Below are 21,967 nucleotides of genomic sequence, written 5' to 3'. Positions count from 1 at the left end.
TGCACTCTGGTGATTGGTGCCACGATGTACTGATTATTAAGTAATTTTAATATCAACCCAACCAGGAACAAAAACGGAAACCTATCGTGGCCACCATGTGTTACCACCAAGAAAGGGTCTTGGAGGTGAGACATGAAGCGTGTTGTCACAGTAAAATCTCGTTCATTTAGGGGTTGAATTCCACTCCCAGTTTGTTAGAGGGCTGGTTCTCTTCAAGATCTTAGGAATCTGGCCACGCGTCTCCTGTCTGTTTCCACGTCAGAGAGACTTGGAGGTTCTCATATGTACCTTCCATGTCTGGCCAAAGTTATTCCGAAGCTTCTGGAGGACGTGGGATGGCTGAAGTGGTCCAGATAAGGAGAGCAAGCCAGAGCAAGTGTGGGGGTGGCAGGGGGTGACCCAGTGGAAGGCCGAACCAGAAACAGGTGATGGCTTTGGGAGGAAGTTCTAATTAATTCGCTTACTCCAATGTATAAAGCAAGCTCTCCTGGGCTTCCCCAGCAGCAGGCTCATCTGGTTCTACCTATTTGCATTGTAAGCAGGAAGTTCACCGTCTGTTCAGACACTAAATAGATGTTAGCAGCACTTTATTGGATCAGTTCAAGGTGATTTAGGTTGGTTCTTGGAACTTATTCAGCATTTGATAATAAGAGGGTGTGGTTTGCTTTCTGGGTAGACAGAATTACACATTTGTACATGCTCACCAACCAAAGTGTATTATCCAATGTGATCAATCCATTTGGAGACATAGGCAAGCTTATTCGCTAGAATTTCTGACCCAGGCTTACCCTAATAGTTCCCGGGGAAATGCTTCCCAACTTTTACTTGGTTTACAAACTTACTTTAGTCTTAGGATCTCTCACCGCCCAAATACAGAAGGTCAACACACAAAGCTGATCGAGGGCAAGCTATTCGGGGGGAAGGAACTAAGAGCCACAGGTGCAGGTCCCTTCCCGCCCCTTCCTCTTGCCGAACCTCCGTCAAACAGTTGTGTTCTTGAATATCTCCAAGTCGCTCGTCACATGGGGAACTTGCAACCTAAACTTGCAAAATCAAAGTTCATTCTACCTAATCAAATTGGCTTTTGATAATTTATGATTGTGTAATATTTCAGATGCTCATAGAGATTAATAGGACAAACATATAAATATGTACCCAGCATTCCACTTTATCAAAGCTTAACTGTTTTGCTCTACCGCTTCAGTTTTTGTAAAAGAATAAAATGTTACAAAAATATTGTTACATTTGTCCTTCCCTAATCCTGTTCCCCACTTTCCTCCCACCTGCCCCAGAAATAACCACTATCCTAAATTTGTATTAATAATCCCCATGTAAAATCTTTACTATTAACACATATATTAATACACTTAATATATACATTTCCCCTGAGTATATACATATTTCCCTGAATAGTGTGCTGCATTGTCTATGTGAGTTGTCACTTTTATCAATACTATTCTATACATGCCAGTCTGCAGTCTGCTCTTCCAGCACAACACTGTATTTTGGAGAATTATCCACATGGAAACATTTCGCTGTGGCTCATGCACTTTAACACATGTATCTGCATGAATTTATCCTCTTCCGGATGAATATTCATTGCCTCCAATTTTTCACAGAATGTTGCAATTCATTCTTGTGCATGTCCCATTCTGTGAACTCTTCTGGGACAAAGGCTTTCACACTTACCGACTGCCACCCACTGTCTGAGATGCGTGTTTACACTGGGGCCTAGTGCAACACACACACACAGAGTTCTCTTAGGACACATGCAGAAACACTCCCATATTTCTACTGTGATTTGTTCTATTGCATTGCTTTGTGTGTGTATTTTTTTAATTCTTACCCGAGGATATATTTATTGATTTTTTAGAGAGAGGGAGAGAGAGAGAGAGAAACACCGATCAGTTGCCTCCTGTCCACACCCCACCGGGGACCAAACCCACAACCTAGTATGCGCCCTGACCAGGGATCAAACCCACAGCATTTTGGTGTATGGGACGGCACTCCAACCAACTGAGCTACCCGGGCAGGGCTATTTTGTTGTTTTAAATTGTGGTCACGACTCACTCTGCCAATACTACAAGTGTCAGCGGGACTCCCGGTGTGAAGTTCAGGGCTCTAGAGCATAGACCAGGAAGCGGAACAGGGGGTGCGCACCCCTTCAGCTTTGCCAGGCGGCCAGATTGGTCATGTGAATTTACACTTCACCCGCAGCGTGCCATCTTTTAGCATCAACAACAGGCTTTTTAATTTTTGCCAACGTGATGAATGCAAAATGTCTTGTGGTTTTATTTTTATTTATTGGGGTGACACTGGTTAATAAGATTAGGTAAGTTTTAATCCACCATCTGTATATTGCACTGTGTGTTCACCACCCAAAGTCAAGTCTCCTTCCGTCATCATATATCCAGTCCTCCTTACCCTCTTCTACCTCCCCAGCCCCCTTTCCCTCTGCCTGTCTGTGAGTTGTGTGTTTGCTTCTTTGGTTTGTTTATTGCTTTCTGTTTTATATCCCACACGTGGGTAAAATCCTATGGTTCTTGCCTTTTCCATCGGACTTACTTTGCTTAGAATGATATTGTCAAGATGCACCCCTGTTGCCGTAAATGGCGGTACTGCGTCTTCTCCTTCCGCTGAGCAGGATGGAAACAACCCGAGAGCCCTCCCGTGGATGACGGACAGTGTGGCACGCTTTCTTACGTGTGTATGTGTGTTTCCCCTGTCCGAATGACCTGCTCTTATCCGTTGCTCCTCTTTTATTAGGTAGTTTCATTTTTGTCCTTCATTTTCTTGGCCCGTTGCTTTTCTGCATAAATTGTATGATCAATTTATTTGTATGTTTCACTAAAAACACCAGATTGTCCTAAAAATTGATTTAAATGTCATAAGTCATTCAGGGAAACTGACTTATTTGCGATGTTGTCTTTTCGCCTGTTGAAGTTTTGCGTCCATTGTCATTACCCACAAATTATTCTGTGCCCTTCAATGATATTGTTTCACTTTTCTTTCATCTTCTCCATTGGAGTTAAATTCATTTGTGAGTTCTGTGCAGTTTTGTTGCTACTAGGAATAGTTTTTTCTCTTACCGTTCCAAATGCCTCTCATTTCATTTTCTTGCCTTGCTGCATTGGTCAGGGTGTCAGCCCAGCTCTCAGCAGGAGCGGGGACAGCAAACATCCTTGTCTGGGTCCCAGGCTTTGAGGAAAGGCACTCAGTCGCTAACCATTGTATAGGATGTTGGCTGCGGGTTTTTCATAAATGCCCCTTATCAGATTGACAGAGTTCCCTTCTGTTCCTACTTTGCTGGGAGTTTTTAATCACGGACGGATGTTGGATTTTGTCAAATGGTTTTTCCTGCCTCTCTGAGATGATGGTGTAGTTCTTTGTCTTTCCCGTTGTTCCTGTGATGAGTTCTGCCAAATGAGTTTCCAGCATGAAACAACACTTCATTCTTGAAAGGTAATTTTAATGGACTTTTAAATCCATTTTTAATGTCACTGAAGACATACTAATATTTCCTTTTTAAAAGTTAAGATCCTTCTGTGTGTGTACAAATGCGTAGCAGTTTCCTGGACAGATGCATAAGAAATTGGTTACAACGACTGTCTCAAGGAAGGGGATGGGGACAGAGGTAGCCCTAGTAACTCGTTGGTCCTTTAGGTGTCCTGTTCCAGGAGCATTTAAATCTCTTGAACACGTTAAATCCAATGAGAGCGTGACAGATTACGCCAGTTTGTTTTGTCTGCTGTGCCCAGTCCTCCATCCTCTTGACCCCTCCTGAGGTGACAGCTCCTGAAGCGGCGTCTCTCCGGAAGGACAGCCGTGACATCTGCAAACACCGCGATGTTTTAAGATTTAAGAAAGAGAACATGCTAGTGCATTCTCCTAGTGCTTTTCTCCTGCTTTTTCATAAAGATAAACATGCACATACTTGCATTTATATCCACCGCGACTACAGAGTTACATATTGTGTTGTGTATGTGTGTGTCATGTAGTTGAAATCATACCGCAAAAATAATTCTGCTTGCATTGTGTTTTATTATTTGGTTAGGAGCTTTATCCGTATTTTTACACATGCACCTAGCTCCTCTCTGTTAACAATTGTGGATGAGCTGCACAGGATTGTATAAAATCAAGACATAAGTATGCTTTCATCTACCCCAGAATTTCTCTAGGGTAGCTTTAGAGTAGTGAAATAGTTGGTTCTTAGGGTATACACACTCGGTGTTGTCATAACAAATACCACCAAATCGCTCTATGAAGTGGTTATACCAGGTTCTTTAATGCACCAACCCAGCACTTGCCTACTGACTTGCTGTGGGTTTGATTGAGCAAGACATGTTTTCTCTGGACCCCCAGTGACTCCATCTGTAGGAGGAAGAAAGTAGGTGGCCCCCACGAGGGTAGAAGATGGCATAATGATAGGCTGTGCAGCCTCGGAGTAGGTCGGAATGACTGCCCGGGGGAAGGCAGTGAGGGCGGGAGGACGCGGGTGGCAGCCAAGCTGAAGGCAGACAATTTAGATGCACTTGGCCCTTATCTCAACTCCTCCATTAGTGCAGCGATAATTTATCTGGATTGCTCACCCATACGCTCCTCTGCGGGGGCTCACCTCCCAGGGTCTCCCAGAGGAAGAAACGACAAGCAAGCTTAGCAAAACATGTGCGTGGTAATATTGCCACTGAACAAATAAATACTCTTAAGAAGTACAGAGCAATATAATTTGCACTGGCCAAAGATAATTACAGGATTTATAGACAATATTAATTCATAATGTACTACAGATGGCATGGCCCAGGAACAGAACACACATTTGTAACGATATGAAGAATGTTTTCCTTCTTCCTCCCTGTCAGTGTGATGCTGTGGCTGGCTGTAGGAGCACCTTTGGAGGAGTCTGAGTTAGAGCAACTTGCTGATTGGGAAGTGGGCCAAATGCCCTGCCCCCTTCTCCGCCCCACCCAGGCTCAACCACACCGTGGCTGGCAGTGAAAAGAGTTTGTTTAATGTTTCTAAATCTGATGCCTGTTGATTACCCACACTTTGAGCAAATCCGGGTGCATTTTATGGTTTCCCAATGTATTGTATGCATTTTGGCTTATTTTGGTAGAATAAAAGAGAAGCAGAGTTCTTTCCCCTTTGGGTTGAGAAAAGGGATGAAGTCATGGAGCAGGTGGACTCTGGACCGCAGTCGATGTGGATTCTGCGCCACAATAGAGATAGGATCTGGGACAGTGGTGAGGCGTGGATTCCGGGACATCATAGAGGTGGTTTGGGGTTATGGTAGAAGTGCATTCTGCAATGGAGTGAGCTGGATTCAAGGACCTGGTAGAGGTGGTTCTTAGGACAGGGACCAGATGGATTCTGGTACAGGGACCAGGTGGATTCTGGGAACGTAACAAGTGGCTTGTGGAACAGGAACAGATGGGCTGTGGGCCCGCTGCCCCACTCCGCCCTCCCAGAACCTGCCCATGCAACGTTCCACCGGGGCACTTCCCAGGTCCCATGGCCACTGTTAGCTTATTTTTCTCCCAGGGGCCTTAGCTCAAACATCACTTCCTCAGAGAGGCCTCCACGCCCTCATGAGGTCCCCTTGGTTACACACTTTCCCCCGCCCCCGCGTCCCTTTCTTTCTCTTCTAGTAATTGTGGATTTGCACCTGTGATTACTTGGGCATCTATTCCTGGCTGGACAGCGACTCCCTGCCCGCAGTGGTCCTATCCAAAACGCCCCCACAGAGCACAGGGCCAGGCACAGAGAGGCTGCCGCATCATTATTCATTATTCGTATTGGGCCACTGAGTTTTCCGTGAGACTAAGGACGCTGTTTAATTCGCGGTTTCATTCCCAGTGCCCAAGAGGCCTCAGAAGTCTATACTGAATCAATCGATAAAGAAAGGAGGATGTTAGGGCGGGACGAAGTGAGAGGAAAGAAGAGAGAAAGTGAAAGAGAATGAAAAGAGGAAATGTAGGAGGGAGAGACTCAGAGAGCCAGAAAGAGGGGCAGAGGGAGAGAAGGAACGAATGAATTAAAACACGCTGAACTGAATGAATTACTGAATTCGGATTGGGCGGACCGTACGTCTTGCTGCACAGGGTCACGGCAGCTCCAGCAAAAGCCACCTGAGCGGGAGGCACGAGCCCCCCTCCGCTGACCCTGCTCAAGACCAGCAAAGATCAGTGTTGGGAATCGGGGTCCTAGCTAGCTGGCCACCCCCGCCCCGCCCCGCCCACACCGTCCTGGCCGCGCAAGGCATAGTGGGAGTTGTAGTCCTCGCGGCCCCGCGGAGCGCAGCGCGGCGTCGGCAACGGCGGGGCACTACCTCGGCTCCAGCTCGGGCTCCCGTGGCGTGGGCCGGGCAACGGCCGGGCGGAGGCTCCGTGGCGCGGGCAGGGGGCGTCCGCGCGTCCGCGCCTTCGGGCGGCGGCGTCGCTCCGGCCCCAGGAGTGGCCCCTGCCGCCCGCGCGCTGGGGCGCAGGTAAGCAGCGTCTCTGGGGGCTGCGAGGCGGGAGGGCGGCTCAGCCCGCGGACCCTGCTACGCCAGGAGGAGGCGGGGGCCGAGCGGCCGCAGGCCCGCGGTCCCCACGCCCGGCGGCGCGGCCGCTGAGGATGCTCTGAGACGTCGGCGCCTGCCTGCGCCCCGCATCCCGGCCCGGCCAAGGGGCCCAGCCGCCCGGAGCTCGCTGCGTGCTGAGCGCCGCCGCCACGCCAGTGTTCGCGGCCCCGGCCGGGCATCACCCTCCTCCTACTCCCTGCCCCATCGCGGTGTCCTGCCTCGGGTTAATGCGCCCCTCCCCACCCGGTCACCCCGCTTCGCGGTGACCCTCCTTGATACCTTCCTTCCCTTGCTTGCAGTCTGCCTCCCCCGCGCGCGAGCGTCACCCACTTCCCATATTTCCTGTAGTAACCCTCTTCCCCTGCCCCTTGAGTTATCACCACAATCCTTGCTGTTCCCTACTCTTTAGCTGGTCGTCTACTTTTCCTGTTAATAGTCACCTTCCTCTTTTCCCATCCCCACCTCCCCTGACCTCCTGGTGATCACCATCTGTGTTAACCCATCCTCTGCTCCCCCTTCCCCCCCCACTTCGGAGCTAGTGGATGCTGAAAAAGCTGGCCAAGAAAGTGAGGAGGACAGGTCTCCAGGTCCCCAAGGGGGAGGACCGGCCCCAGAGCTGCTCCTGGCCCCTGGGTGGAGAGGGAGGCATGGATTACACACCTTCCCAGCACTACCTGGGGGATGACCTGGCCTCACCCTGAGAATGACCAGAAGCTCTTAAGCACAGGGCAGCCTCTTGGACTGGTAACGTGAACTGGATGAAACCAGGTTAGAGCCATTAGTCTGTCCTCCAGGTAGGTGTTGGTTGTATAACAAGTTATATTGGATTGGACTTGCTCACCATTGGCCATGAATTAGGGCTTTATTCCCTAAGCCCACCGACCTTTAAGGTCTGGGGCTGCATATTATTGAAGTGCAGAACTGCAGTGAGATGTCCCCATCCCTAATGAGGACAGCAATGAAACAGATGAAGATGAACAGATGCGTGAAGGAAGCCGGAGGTTACTCTGGTCCCTGAGACAGGAGCTGGGGCTGGGGGTGGGGGAATCCATGCCCTCCCCACTGGGGAGATGGGGGGGGGCTGTCACCGGGTGCAGCGGGATCAAATGTTTGAAGCAGTGTTTGATAAGCTGCCAATCACCCTGAAAACGTAAGGGCTGCTTTTAGTGTCATATTTCAGCCGTGAGCCCGCTAACTGGCCTCTGGGCTCAGGGGCCTGCCTGTGCATTTGGACTAAAAGTGACTGACAGGTCTGGAAAGTCCTCACTTCAGCCCTCAGTGCCGTTTTTGGTCTTTGAACAAGCGTCGGAACCTGGAGCTCAGGGCGTCAGGATCTCTTGCTGCCTTTTGTTTATAGCTCGGTCTAGGGCGCACTGGTGGCTGTCACTGTGCAGAATGACGCTTCCGGTGGGGGGGCGGGGAGTAAGCTGCAGGGTGTTCCTCGGAGCGACCCCTTCACCGTCTACCCTGCCCTCCGTGTCTTCATTTTGGTGGACTGAAAACTCTCCTTGGAGTAGCAGGGCTGATGGGAACTAACACTTCACAGGTGTTTGTCACATTATCACCATCTCACTGTTAGAACATTTAAGGAAGCCTCGCTTCCTGAGAGAGGGAGTTTAATTCCAGTTCGGAGTTTAGCTCAGTGTTGGGGGGACCCTTTCAGCACGAGCGAGCGGGCTTGTTAGTGCGCAGGTGGTAGTTTCACACTGAAGCCCAGGAAGCCCGGGGCTCTCTTGGGGAGATGGCTCGCAAACAGTTCACCTTGCGTTCAGGTTTTTCTTCCCTTCTCAAGAGGAAACAGCTGCCAGTGACGTATGGCAGGGCGAAGAGAGAACCCAGGGCCCAGAGGGGTCTGTACCCATCCTGGGGGGCCCAGCCCTTCCCTCTTCTCCCAAATCTGGGAAGAAGTTGAGAACATGTGAGAAGACAATTTAGCATCTGACCTCCCCACTCTTGTATTTTTCCTAGAAACAGGAAAAACATACACGGATATTGAGCATGTGGGTTTCAGACTTACTAAACACATTAGTAGAGCGATTCTTTATTCGGCCTAAGCTGGGAAGATGCAGAGAGGCAGCTAGCAATCACCTAAGGTATCCGTTTCAGTTTTCGGCTTTGCACGTTGGGGACCAAAAAACATCCCTCGAGGTGTGTGGCAGCAAGAGTGTCTCGACTCTTCCTTTGGCTGTTGGCATTTTCAGTCCTGAGATACCTTTCCCTGATGGCCCCCACTTTGGTTTGCTGGCTAATCAGCCAGGGGGTGGGATGCCACATGTTGTAGCAGTCACCAGTGCATACCGAGTGCTTACTGTGACCGTGAGGGCCCGACGTCCATCCTTCGCCTCCAGTCAGTGAGACGAGCGTCCCCCATCCTGAGACTCAGAGCGGGGAGCAACCTGGCCAGGGGTGGGATTGATACTCCGCCCAGCCCGTCTCCAGTGTGGGTTCTTAATCTCTCTGCTACATGGCAGGAATGCATTAGACTTGTAATAGAACGTGGACCTGGCTGTTGTCATCAGATTAGAAGAAGCAGGATGCACAGAGGGTTTCAGCTGGGGGACGTGGCGGGAGTTTATAGACCCGGGCAGCCTGCCAGCGGGGCTCTGCTCACACAGTACTTTTAGGTTAATCAGGGCCCCAGCCGTCAGTAAAACACGCGGTGGTGCAGCCCCTTTTGTCTGGTTTGGAGACAGTCAGAGACCCGAAAGGGCTTTTATTTCCATTCTGTCTCATCGTGTCACTTTCACAACCTCGTGGGTGAGGCCAAGGGAGTCGTCTCCCGAGTGGGCAGACAGGAGTGTCCCTGTGTCTGGCAGGGCTGTGACCACAGAGGGCCCACTTCCTTTTCCGGTTGGATGTAAGCCCGACCCATGTCAGGAGGGCAAGAGAGAGTAAGGATGATGGAGCGCTGTGAAAACGGACAGTTAATGGAGAATGTGCAGTTTTAAAGTGCCTGTGCCACTTTTAAAGTGCTTTTGAATCCATGTCTCTGAAAGGGCACAGAGAGTGAAGGAGAAGAAGCATTTGTTACGTGCCTGCCACGAAAGAGCATAGCAGAATGGATAGGTATCACGCTGAGGGCAGATGGGGGTTGTGTCCCTGCCGTGGCTGCATGAACTTGGGGGAGTGAGGGAACCTCTCTGAGCCTCGGTTTCCTCATCTGCAAAGTGGGCACTATAGCACCTCCAAGGGGGAGAATATGGGTGGGGTTAGGGTAATCGTCAGAGAGTGCTTGATGCCGATGAAACCCTGCTGGTTTTGGGAAATGGGGGTGGCGGTAAAATGGGGGGAGAATACACAAGCCGGAGAAGGGTGTGCCCTGCCAACAAGGACCTTACAGAACCATCTGTGACTTTATGTTTCAGTTGAGGACTTTTCCAGATGTAAAAAGATTCATGCTGTTTGTTTTTTCTTTTTATCCCAGGGTTGGACTTCCTGGAGAATCATTTCACAGGGACCGGCACCGCTTGCTGCTGTGACATGAGGCGGCTCCTTGCACTCTCCCCACAGTGACTTTTGCCTGGAGAGGAGCGGTGCGCACGGGTGGCCTCGGTGTTCGTCGATGCAGCCGCTGGCAGGACCCGAGGAACCGGGGCGGCCATGCCTCCCCCCGCCCCCGCTGCCCCCCGCTAACCTGCACCGTGTGGGCGCCCCTGGGACCCCAGAGGACTGACTGTCTGTCTGACCTTGCTTCACGCCCTCAACAACAACCCCCCGAAGATGTCGCTCGAGTGGCTGTTGGCCTGGAGCTGGTCGCTGGACGGCCTGCGGGACTGCATCGCCACGGGCATCCAGTCCGTGAGGGACTGCGACACCACTGCCGTGGCCACGGTGGCCGGCCTGCTGGTCCTGTTCGTGTGGTACTGCTACCGCGTGGGCCGGGAGCAGCCCCGGCCCTACGTCTCCGTCAACGCCCTCATGCAGGGCGCGGACGCCGACGGGCTGCAGAACGGGTACGTGTACTGCCAGTCCCCCGAGTGCGTGCGCTGCACCCACAACGAGGGCCTCAACCAGAAACTCTACCACAACCTGCAGGAGTACGCCAAGCGCTACTCCTGGTCCGGCATGGGCCGCATCCACAAGGGCATCCGCGAGCAGGGCCGCTACCTCAACAGCCGGCCCTCCATCCAGAAGCCCGAGGTCTTCTTCCTGCCCGACCTGCCCACCACGCCCTACTTCCCCCGGGACGCGCAGAAGCACGATGTGGAGCTGCTGGAGCGGAACTTCCAGACCATCCTGTGCGAGTTCGAGGCCCTGTACAAGGCCTTCTCGAACTGCAGCCTGCCTCAGGGCTGGAAGATGAACAGCACGCCCAGCGGGGAGTGGGTCACCTTCTACCTGGTCAACCAGGGGGTTTGCGTCCCCAGGAACTGCAGGAAGTGCCCACGGACGTACCGCTTGCTCGGAAGCCTTCGGACCTGTATCGGGAACAATGTGTTTGGGAACGCATGCATCTCCGTGCTGAGCCCCGGGACTGTGATCACGGAGCACTACGGGCCCACCAACATCCGCATCCGGTGCCACTTAGGTAGGTCGCAGGGCGGGTCTCCCGACACGCACCCTCCTGGGCGGAGTTGGCCTGGCTGCCAGCTCAGTCGCCAGGAGTGTGCTTCCCTCACACTCCTCACTGCACTTCCATCACCCAATGGCGAGTCACTTGTACACCGTTCCGCCGGCAGGGACTGGGTCAGAGAAGACCCTGGTGGTCAGTAGGAACCTAGTTTCTGGCAGAGGCCGCACCCGAAGGAGCTTTCCGCAGTGGCAGAAACGGTCCCCGTGCGCACTGACGTGGCGGCCGCTCGCCCCCGGGACTGTTGAGTGCTTGGCATGTGACTGGTGCCCCTGAAGGGTCCGTTTTAACTTCCTCTAAGTTGAAATCTCAGTGGCCACACATGGCTAGTGGCCGCTGTGGGGCGCAGGGAGCTGCAGAGCCAAAGGCTGTTGCGGTGATCGCTGAGGCTCGTGGTGACGTCAGGAGGCCCAGCGCCTTCTGAATTTGCAGAGAGGAGGTGGTGCTTGGCGGCGATTTTACCCAGATTCCCGGGAAAGGGTGGAGCGTGCACAGTGCGCATCTCGGTGGTGTTGAGAGCAGGGTTGGTCAGACTGCCCGTGTGCGCGTCCTGGCCCCTCCACGGGCTGGCGGTGTAACGGGCAGGGCGCTGCACCGCTCTGAGCCTGAGTTTCCTCGTTTGGAAAGTGGAGGGAAAAGATCATCATTGGCAGAGAATGTGTATTGTAAAGCATTTGTGCCCACAGAGCGTGACGGAGAGAGAGTACTTAGTCGAAGTGGGCTAGAAAACAGTGTGGTAAATGGGGGTATTAGCCCCCAGAATGCCGCCTTCGTTCCTGGTGAGTCGTGACAGTGGCTTGGTTACCAGGACGCTGGCGCCACGGTTGGCATCCCAGACTAGAGGAGGGTACCGGGAGCCTCGGCGAGGCTCTGGGAAGTTGGCGGCACTGCCTCGGCATCAGGGTGGAGGGAGGGAACCCCCGATGAGCTCCTGCAGTCCAGAGCGGGGGTCCCCAACCAGTTCTGCAGAGGGGCCTCGGGGCTGCCTGGGGGAGCCTGGGTTTGACCCTGCTTCGCCCAGAGCCCTCTGCTCCTCCTGTTCTCACTCTGGGGATCCTGAATAAAGTTCAGTTTCCACTGAGGGCTTCACTGCTTTAAACAGCAAAAGGGACGAGATTAGAGCAGTTGACACGCTGAGTGTTTGAGCGGAGAGGCGGGACAGGGTGGAGGCTCTGGAGCAGGTGGCCTGGCTTCGTGGTCAGCTGGGTCACTTTGGGCAAGTGACTGAGTGTCTCTGTGCCTCAGTTTCCTCGTCTGTATAATGGGAAGGTAGCCGTTATCTCACAGGATCCTTAGAGGCTTAAATAAAGTACTCTGTTCTGTGGCCACGTGCCGTGGTGCCCAGCACGTGGCAGCATTCAATCAACAGTTGTTAGTAGCCTTGCGGATCAAACACCATGCCGGACAGTGTAATACAGAACCCCCAAGACCGGGCTCTGCCCTCGGGAGCGGTGGGAAGTGGACAGACTCTGGAAGCAAACACACCTGTACTCGGACCTGGCAGTCCCGTGCACTGAGCGGCCTCGGGCTCGACCCTGAACCTCCCTGAGCAGCGGCCTGCTCCTCTCTCCAGTGGAGGCAGAGTCCCCGCCCTGGAGGGCTGGTTGGAGGGTTAGAAGTGCTGTCTGCGGAACAGGTGGCCGGTGGGCAGCGGTCAGGTAACGGTGACTCCGACTGACCCAAGAGGAGAGATGATCACGTGATGAACGTGAGCAGTAACGTCGCGGTGGGAGGCACTGGGGCACGCTCCGAGGTCAGAGAACGAGAGGGCTGAAGGTGGGCAGCTCAGGGGAGGCAGTCTGACCTTAAAGGGTCCCTGGGACCCCTGGGGTGGAGCTGGGGAGAAGGCCTCCCTTTGGTTGTCGGGGGAGCCACGTCTGGGCCTCCTGGGGCGTCCAGTGGGGGAGACTGAGCTCGCAGAGGCCAGGTGGGAGTGGACCAGCGAGGGCCCCCCTCAGGCTTCCATCTTCAGGCTGTGGGCGATGGGGAGCAATGCTGGGGATTTTTTTGCTTGTTTTTTAAATAAAGGGTTTCCTTTTCTGTTTTCTAAAAACTTCACAACAACGTAGGGAAGGACGTTGGAGGATGGGTGTGGTAGAACTCCAGGCAGGTGTGTGGAGTCGGAAGGGCTGGTGGCACGAACACCCTAACTTTGCCCCCTGTGCGTTCATGCCTTTCGTGCGCCCTCGTGGGCGACTCGTTTTGCGGTCGACTCGTGTGCATGTGAGTCACACCCATGCGGCTCCTCTTTGTGACCCGTCATTCCCTCGGCCGCCAGGGGAAGTGAGCCAGGTCGGGTCCCCGGACAGCAGCACACCTTGGAGGACGGCCCCCTGGGGTGTGGCTAGTCCCTGTGGCCAGGCCACGCTCCGTGGTTGGCTTTGCTCACCGTTCCCTTCTTTCCGTGCCGTGCCCCACCCCGGAGGTAATAAAGGTGTGTTCAATTCACGTGACCTTGCGTGTTGACAGAGGGAGGTCCAGGAAACGAGGTGAGGAGCAGGGCGAGCCCGGTGCGTGCCTGGAGGCCACACCTCTGCCAGCTTTCGGGCTGAGGGTGGAGGAGGTGCCTGTGGTTCCAGAACGGTGCTCTTAAGATGCCAGCCCTTGTCCTCCTCTTCTGCCTTCTGTCTGAGTTGTGGCTGATGGCCCTGTCCCTCCAGGTGCTGCTCACGGGGCACGCATTTGCTGAGCCCTGTTCTGAGCTACCTTTAGAGGTGGCGTCACTCGGTCTCAGTTCCCGCAGAACCCCAGGACAGTCCAGCTCAGCCACCACCCTGCATGGTGCAGGGGGCTAGGACATCCCGACCACACCCCCAAACCTCCAGGAAGCACGATTGTCAGGCAGGTGTCCCTGGGGAGACCAGTACCCACCCAGTGGCCAGCCCTCGGGAAAGGGTGGTTGACATGCAGGAGCGTGTGCAGCAAAGCCTCACTAAATAAGCACAGTTCGCCTCTCATTTCCCTCTCACATGTATGCTGTTGGATTTCTGGGCTGCGGAGCTAGCTCCCTGGTACCAGCAGACGAGTTCGTGTTTGCCTCGCCCACCCTGAGTGCCAGCCGCCAGCCTCCTGAAGTGGGGCCACTGGTGGCCAGTCTTTTCTCCACCCTTCCCCTGCCTTCCGCAGTGTCTGGGGGGACAGAGCAGCAAGCTCTATGCCAGAGAGGGCCTGGGCATATGGGACAGGCCAGGGCCATGTGTGGGGCCTGTCTCTGTCCCCAGGAGCCCCCTGAAGTCTCTGTTTGGGGGAGTAGCAGTGACTTCAGACAACTAACCTGGTTTGTGGGCAGGTGGCAGGAATGAATGGTGGGCTACTGGGAGGCGGGAACAGAAGGGGGGAAGCAGGGGAAAGGAGGCGGGGCGGGCAAGCCGGCAAGCCAGGCCATGTTCCTGTTGTCCTGAGGTGTGTGGCAGCCCATCATGTATCATGTTTCATGTGTCACAGAGACAGGGGAGCTTTTCTGACCCCCGAGCAGACTGCCCCTGCAGAGAACAGCTGTTCCTGAAGGCCTTCTCTGCCTGCGCCAACCAGGGAGGGCACACTCGAGAGGAGGGCGTGGTCGATGGGGCCCTCCCCATCCCAGCGGTGAGCGGCAGCCCAACCCCTTCCCTGCCCTCACCCCCAGCTGTGGTCAACACTGGCCGGCGATGGTGGCTTCAGAGCTGGAGTGGACAGTCTCGGCCGATTCAGTGAGATGTCCTGTTGGGGTTGAAACTTGTATTAGCTGCAGGAAAATCAACAATCCTTTTACTACCCCTGCTGCTAACGGAGTAACTGGCGCTTATATCATGGTGTCCAGTGTCCTAAGAGCGTGTTCTTTGGAGCCAGAGAGGTTTGGGTTCAAGTCCCAGCTAAGGGACTAAAGAGGGACAGGCAGCAGGTCCATTATCTTCCTGTATCCCGTATCCGCTGGCACATCCGCTGGCTCCGGGGGTGCATGCGAACACGCTGCTTGTCAGGGAGAGTCTGTTTCATGTTTGTCCCAGGGGACATCAGGCCCCAGGGGAATGTCGACTGGCCCAAGGCCGTGGCTGTCACAGTCAGCCACCAAGGACAGAGAATACCACAATCCCAGCCCCTCTTCCGGGGCCACTTCATCCGGGCTGAGTCCTCCCGGGCAGTCGTCAGGCTGACCCAGCCTCTTCCCTGAGCATCAGTGACGGGGCCAGTGTTCCCTCCAGTGGATGGCTTGGAGACGGGGGCGTGGGAGTGCACACACGGCTGAGGTTCAACCAGAAGCCCCCCCCCCCAGGGTCAGGCACCCCGGCACAGCACTCCCCACGAGCGTTCTGAGCATGTGGCTCCTCACGAAGGTGCCGTTCTGCAGCCGCTCGGAGCTCAGGCCTTTTCCTCGGGGTGGCCTCCAGCTCCCCGGAGCGTGGCCAGGGAAACTCGGGTCAGGAACACGCCATCCTCGGGCCTGAAAATGGAGTGGAGGGTTGGAACCCAAAGAGGAGGGCACTGAGTGAGCCTCTGCGTCTTCGCTGCCACCTGAAGCAGCCCTAGAGTCGGGACTGCGGGCGACACGGTTATGGAGGGGCGGGGTTCTGAACCTGGCTCCCTCCGTTTCCGGGGCTGTGCTGGGGGCTCCAGGAGTCTTAGAAGCGTAGGCTAGCCCTGGCTGCTGGCTTTCATCAGAAGAGTCCGTGACCCTGAAAGAGGAAGCCAGCAGTTTCCCACTGGTGAGCCGCACGGATGTCCGAATCATGCAGCACCTGGCTGCTTAGTCGGGGCACTGACCTCTCTTCCCTTCGACTGTCAGATTCAAAAATGACAACAGTGATCTCACTATCCATCCGTCGGAGGGAATGAATCAAAATGATACCTATTCTGTTGTCGGATCGCCAAAAACATTATTTTTTGGTGTACCACAGAATATTACCAATTAGTTTGTGTGTTCCATGAGATGAGGAAGGTTGAAAATCGCGGGATTAAGCCGGTGGAGGAGTGAGTTTTTCCGAGGAATGTGGTGAGGATCCAGGCGCTCAGCCTGTGTTTGCCCTGTTGAACTACCTCTCACTCTAAGCAGGGACCCCGCCCCGGGAGCGAGGGTAAAATCAGAAGCCGAGGCCGGCCCCGGAGCAGCCCTCCCCCCGACTTCCGGCCACGCCCCGACTCCCGGCCACGCCCCGACTCCCGGCCACGCCCGGGCCACCGCCCGCCCTCACCCGGCTGTCTTCCCTCCTCCCGCCCCCCAGGTCTGAAGACGCCGAGTGGCTGTGAGCTGGTGGTGGGCGGGGAGCCCCAGTGCTGGGCGGAAGGCCGCTGTCTTCTCTTCGACGACTCTTTCCTCCACACGGCGCTCCACGGCGGTGAGTGTCTGCCTTCCCCACGCCGCTTCCCGAACGAGAACTTTGTTTTAAGAGCCGTTCTTGGTTTACAGAAAAATTGGGCAGAAAGTCCACACCGCACCCCTCCCCATACACAATCCCCCTTTTATTAACATCTTGCTTTCGTGTAGTACGTTTGTTATCCCTGACGAGCTAATACCGACGCGGCGGTATTAGTACATTTGTTACCTAAAGTCAGTCGTTCACATGGGGGTTCACTCTGTGTGGCACACTCGGTGGGTTTTGAGAGATGCACGGGCACAGACACGCACTGCGACATAATCACCGGAATAGCTCCGCCGCCCCAGACACCCTGTGCTCCCGCCACGCACCCCCGTCCCTGGGCCTGTTCCCGATGCACTCTGCCCAGAGCCCGAGGAAACCGCAGCCGCGGTTCTGATGGTTCTGGTCGGAGAGCCGGAGACCTTCCGGTCTTGCTGAAAGCGCACCGCGTGGGCGCCGGCTCTGCGCGGGCTCGGGCTGCGGGCTGCTTGACCCTCTCCTCTCTCGCCCCCACCGCAGGTTCGGCGGAGGATGGCCCCAGGGTAGTGTTCATGGTGGATCTCTGGCATCCGAACGTGGCCGCGGCCGAACGGCAGGCCCTGGACTTCATCTTCGCTCCGGGCCGGTGAGCCCCGCTCCTGTTTCCGGCTCAGCGAGCGGCCCGGGCGCACCCGCACGGACCGTGGCGCGGCCCAGCGCCCACCGCGTCACGATGCCACACTCAGAACCTGCCTCCACAGAAAGCTCTTTCTTGGGATTTTCCCACCACGTTGGGCCCCTCTTTCCTTTTGTTATCACTAGTGGGCAGTTTCCAGCCTGTATTTCCTTCATTTTTTTTTCCTTCCATTCATTTGCTTCTGTGGTTCCTTTCTGCCTACTGGCGCGTTACTTTGCTCTGTGGCCGGAGGCTTGGTGCCCGTGTTGTCTGTGTCCGTGGCTATGTGGCGTATCATTCCTCTGAAATAGAGTAATCAAGCGGTTACTTGTCTGAACGTAACAACATACAACTTCTTGTGGTCACCTAAAAAGAAAACCTTGAAGACAAAACACTGCACGCGGGGCACTGGAGAACTCGGCCTCTGCCGCTGTCACAGTCCCACGGGGACCCTCAGCCCCCCCCCCCCCACCGGCAGCGGGGAGTCTGCAGCCCCTGCACCTGGCTGGCTTCGTGGGCAGGATGGACACGGTCAGGGGCGGTGCCCAGGGTCACAGCCTGGAGAAATGTCACCCTCTGCTCGCCCCACCCAAAACCCTGTCAGGCCTCCGATGGCAGAGAGTGGTCGGCTGCTGGGACTGGAGGCTCTTTTGTGACATTTGTCCCCTTCAGAGCTGAGGCTGGTGTCCTCGAGAGCCCAGCCGGGGCGCCCACGGGTCAGCTGCAGGACGCGTCCTCCACTTACCTCACTGCCTACAGAAGCCCTACTGCCACACCGGGCCGGGACCACTCCCCGTGTTAGCCATCTGGATGACGAACCTGGACATCACCAGGCTGGCCCACTGGAGCCGTGGCGGGGTAAGACCTCCCTCACCTAGTGACGTTCTGGAAAGCCATTCTCTGGCAAAACTGGAATCGTAGATATGACCAAAGTGTTTTGTTTTGGAGTTCCATTGCCTATGATTTTCCATTTATTTGTCTGTACATAAATGTTCAACTGCTGGACTCAGACAGTGAGTCAGCCCCGTGTCCTTGTCACCGCACAAGGGGTGTGCTAAGCGACGGCCACCTAAGTGAATGTGTGAGCGAGGACACTGGGAAGACCTACAAATGTGAAGGACCCAGAGTCCCGGAGCTGGCCTTTGGTCTCCAGGGAAGGGCACGGCCAGTGCGAGGCACTAAGTCTGGAAGCAGCTCCCTGTTAGCCGTTGTGTGGCAGGGCAGGAGACGCTGAGCTGAGTGATGCTTGGTGTCAGTGTCAGGCCGATGCAGCCATCGGGGGTGTGGCGTGCGGGCAGGTCTCGTGTGCGGGCCCAGTGTCTCTCCGAACAGAAGCCGGCAGCTTCTGTGAGGAGCGGCCGTCAGAAGGAGACACGGCCTAAGACGCACTGGGCAGTTACTAGCCGGGGTGCAAAGAAAACGTATTTTTCGGTGATTAGAACGCAGGAAAGGGCAGACATTTCAAAAACGCCTGGAGTCTTTCTATGCATTAGTATTTGTTCAAGAACCACCGAGGTGCATGATTTCTGTACATACCGACTGCTCTACGTTTACAAAGCCAACAGCCCGCGCAGGCGCTCACGCGGCCCCTGCGCTCACGTGACGTGGTTGGGGAACAGGAGGCCAATAAAGGATCTTGCCGAAACCCAGAGCGAAGCGGTCAAGTCGTCTGTGGGGAAGGAGGCGTGACTTGGGCAGGAGCCCTGAGTGGGGCACACATGAGCCGGAGGCTCTCGGGGTTGGATCATGTCACAGCAGGAGGCGGCACCCTGAAGGTGACCCAGTGAGCGAAGCAAAGGGTCCTAAAATACTGGGTGTGGGGTGGAGGAGACGGGAACACATCCACAGAACGTTAGGGGTTTGCCAGTGTCGGGCCGGCAGAGAACAGGCACTTTGGCTGAGGACTCGGGGCTCAGTGCCAGGCGCCCATTCCCGTGTGCCCTCCAGCAAGTCCCGGAGCCTCCGGCAGCCTCAGCTTGCTCCACCACAGAAAGCCACGACGCCGGTTCCCTCCCGCCACAGCCGTGTTCTGGGCAGCTACAGAGAAGCGGGTGAGGAGGAGGGTGGGTGAGGAAGCGATGGATACACATGCCGTTGGGGTAGCGGTGGCCAGTGAGCCAGCGGCCCCCTTCTGTGAGCTGTGGCTGACGACAGGCAGAGAGGCAGGTTCCTCAGGAGCTACGTTTTGAACCGTTTCCCTTTGTCCTGGAAGAGGGACAGGTGGCGCTGGTGGCCTGGAACCCAGGTGCTTTCTCACGCAAGCCTCCTTCCAGCCCGCAGCCCAGAGCAAACCAGGCAAGAGCTCCCCTCGCTGGGGACCGCGCCATTTCCCACTCCTGGAGTGTGCCTTGCCAGGGACTCCATCGCTAAGGTAATGTATATGGTTTAGCTCAGGATGCTCAGGGCGGCCAAGGGGGCCAGCAGGCCCGCCCAGCTGAGACGAGAAGCCCTGCCTCTGCCTGGAAACCGCCCGCCTCAGCTCCAGGGCCAGCTGCTCAAGGCTGCCTCCCAGCTCTCCCCGACTCCTCGTCCCCCAGACCCACCTAGACAGTCTGGGTTCCGAGCCCTTCGGTGACAGTGACCACACTCGGAACATCAAGTACCTTACAGCTTCCGGAGGGGAGGCAAGACACTCCTCATGCACTAGTTCCGGACTTCGCATGGTACAGTCCACCTGGGGAGTTCTGGGAAATACTGAGGCCCCAGCCCCACCCCCAGAGCATCTCATTTCTCGGGGCAGGGGGCAGGGGGCAGGGGGCAGGGTCCAGGTCCCAGTATTTGTTTCAACCCCTTCCCCACCCCGACCCCCGTGTGTGGCTGGAACTGAGGGTCACTGCCCTGAATAGCAAGAATAGCAAAGCCTTTGAAACCAGCCTGTTTGAGATTCAAGTCTGGGCTGTGCCCCCATGTCATGATGGGCCGGCCACTTAACCCTGGTCTCCAGGGGACAGTCTGTGTTTCTAACAGGCTTCTCCACTGGTACCTGATGAGCCTCTTGCAAAGCCACGACGTCCTAGTCTCGGTCCTTGGGTTTCCAGGACTGGACCCAGCCCCAGCTGCAGGGCTTTGTTGATGGTCCAGACCTGACCAATCAGAGCCTTCCAAACACCTGGCCACTTAGGGATTGGGTGAGGGCTGCACTTAGTATCCAGAACTGACCAATCAGAGCCTTCCAAATTTCTGGCCACTGAGATTGGGCCAGGGCTGGGCATGTGATCCAAATTATTTTTCTGGGACCATTGAGAAAGAGGCAATTTTTCATGGGGTTGGTGGGGGGAACCTAGTGTAAAGAAAACCTGTGAGTGAAACCCACAGAGAAAAAACAGGTCCCACCCTGTGGAGACCCTCTGAGCCCTAACTGTAGCTTTCCATGGACCCGGCTCCTCCTCTGGACTTCGGTACATGAGCCAGTAAGCTCCCCTTTTATTCTTAAACCAAGTTCAAGGCGTGGTTCCTGTCCCTTGCCACCAAAAAGTCCTAATCCATTGTGTGAGCTTCATCTATAAAATGAGCCCAGTGTCTACTGTCAGACTCAAAGTGGGGTTAGAATAATAGGTCAAATTCTGGGCGGACTGGATACGCTCCAGGCATGTTTGAAAAATGTGAATCTGAGAAGCAAAGGCTAAGCACAAGGTGCCGTTTTTAAGGACCATCATGCCTGCTGCCAGCACCCGCTCCGAAACATTCACCCCCCCACCCAGCTGGCTCCGCTCACCAGATGTAAACACGGGACGGCGCAGAACAGGGCCACACACTCCCGCACTGCTGACAGATGGCAGCGAGGATGCTCGGGCAGATTGCAGCGTCGGGTGGCAGGAGGCGCGCGCAGACTGATCTACTTTCTGCCTCCTCCCCAGGCGCACACACCGGGGCCCAATTCTGATCGCCTCCTCCTCCCGCATGTCCCCACACTTCCGATGCCTCAGCCACCCCGATTCCAGGTGAGGGGGCTTCCTCCCCAAGTCCAGACAGCGCTGTGCACACTAGGATTCCTTCACATCCATGATTACCCCATGGATCCTTACAGCCACACTGGGGTGCGTAGGGGCGGCCACACACATTTGCCATGAGAAAACAGGCTCAGAGCCAGCGCTGGCTGGAGGACTCAGCCGGCCGGGATCAGAAACCAGGCACCCAAGCTAACAGCTCAGCGGTCTTAGGCTCTAGACGTGCTGCCGGCCTCACTCTCCGGGGCACGCAGAGGGGCTCCCGCACAGGGGCCCCCTGGGGAGGCCGCCGGCCTTCTCGGCACACTCACACCGAACTCCCCATTTCCAGAGGGTCCACAGCACGCCATGCCTTTAAATACACCACGTTTTCCTCTCCACTCTAATGACGCTGACACTGAGTTTCAGAGAAATAAGGGGACTTGGATCCGTTTCCATAGCAGTAAGTCGCAGAGCTGTGAGCGGAGCCCAGGTCTCTGACGCCAGAGCCCACATGGCCCTGTTGCCACAGGAGCCAGTGGGGTCGGGCTGGCGACGAAGGACGTGCATTCAGATCAAAGTGCCTTCTTGCCAGCACACACGGGAGGTGGCTTGAGTCACCCACCCCCTGCCCAGGAGGTCTTACTACGCAGTCCCATGGTCAGGGCCCTGGGCCCTTCCCCGGGTGTACTGGACCTGGCTGATGAGGACAGCGGGGCAGGGGAGACTGGCTGGCACGCAGCTTGGACTCAGGCAATCAAGAAATGGCCTCTTCCACCCCAGCTGGTGTGGCTTGGTGGTTGAGTGCCAGCCTGCGAACCAAAGGGTCGCTGGTTCGATTCCCAGTCAGGGCACATGCCTGGGTTGCGGGCCAGGTCCCCAGTAGGCGGCGCGCAAGAGGCACCCACACATTGATGTTTCTCT

The 21,967-nt window shown here is 55.5% G+C and overlaps 1 protein-coding gene across 1 annotated transcript; it reads left to right on the top strand.

Moving 5' to 3' along the window:
* The first annotated feature begins 6,285 nt into the window (after nucleotides 1-6,285).
* ASPHD2 (aspartate beta-hydroxylase domain containing 2) lies at nucleotides 6,286-18,766 on the top strand. Its single transcript, XM_045843175.1, has 4 exons — nucleotides 6,286-6,481; nucleotides 9,984-11,087; nucleotides 16,328-16,441; nucleotides 16,982-18,766. The coding sequence occupies exons 2-4, from the start codon at nucleotides 10,280-10,282 to the stop codon at nucleotides 17,089-17,091; spliced, it is 1,032 nt and encodes a 343-aa protein (XP_045699131.1). The 5' UTR covers nucleotides 6,286-6,481; nucleotides 9,984-10,279; the 3' UTR covers nucleotides 17,092-18,766.
* The last annotated feature ends 3,201 nt before the right edge of the window (nucleotides 18,767-21,967 follow it).

This window comes from Phyllostomus hastatus, unplaced genomic scaffold (assembly GCF_019186645.2).
Source record: "Phyllostomus hastatus isolate PE091 unplaced genomic scaffold, TTU_PhHast_1.1 phas_contig_1162, whole genome shotgun sequence".
Classification (NCBI taxonomy): Eukaryota; Metazoa; Chordata; class Mammalia; order Chiroptera; family Phyllostomidae; genus Phyllostomus; species Phyllostomus hastatus.
Note: the sequence above shows the minus strand (reverse complement) of the source record. Positions and strands in the feature narration are given on the sequence as shown.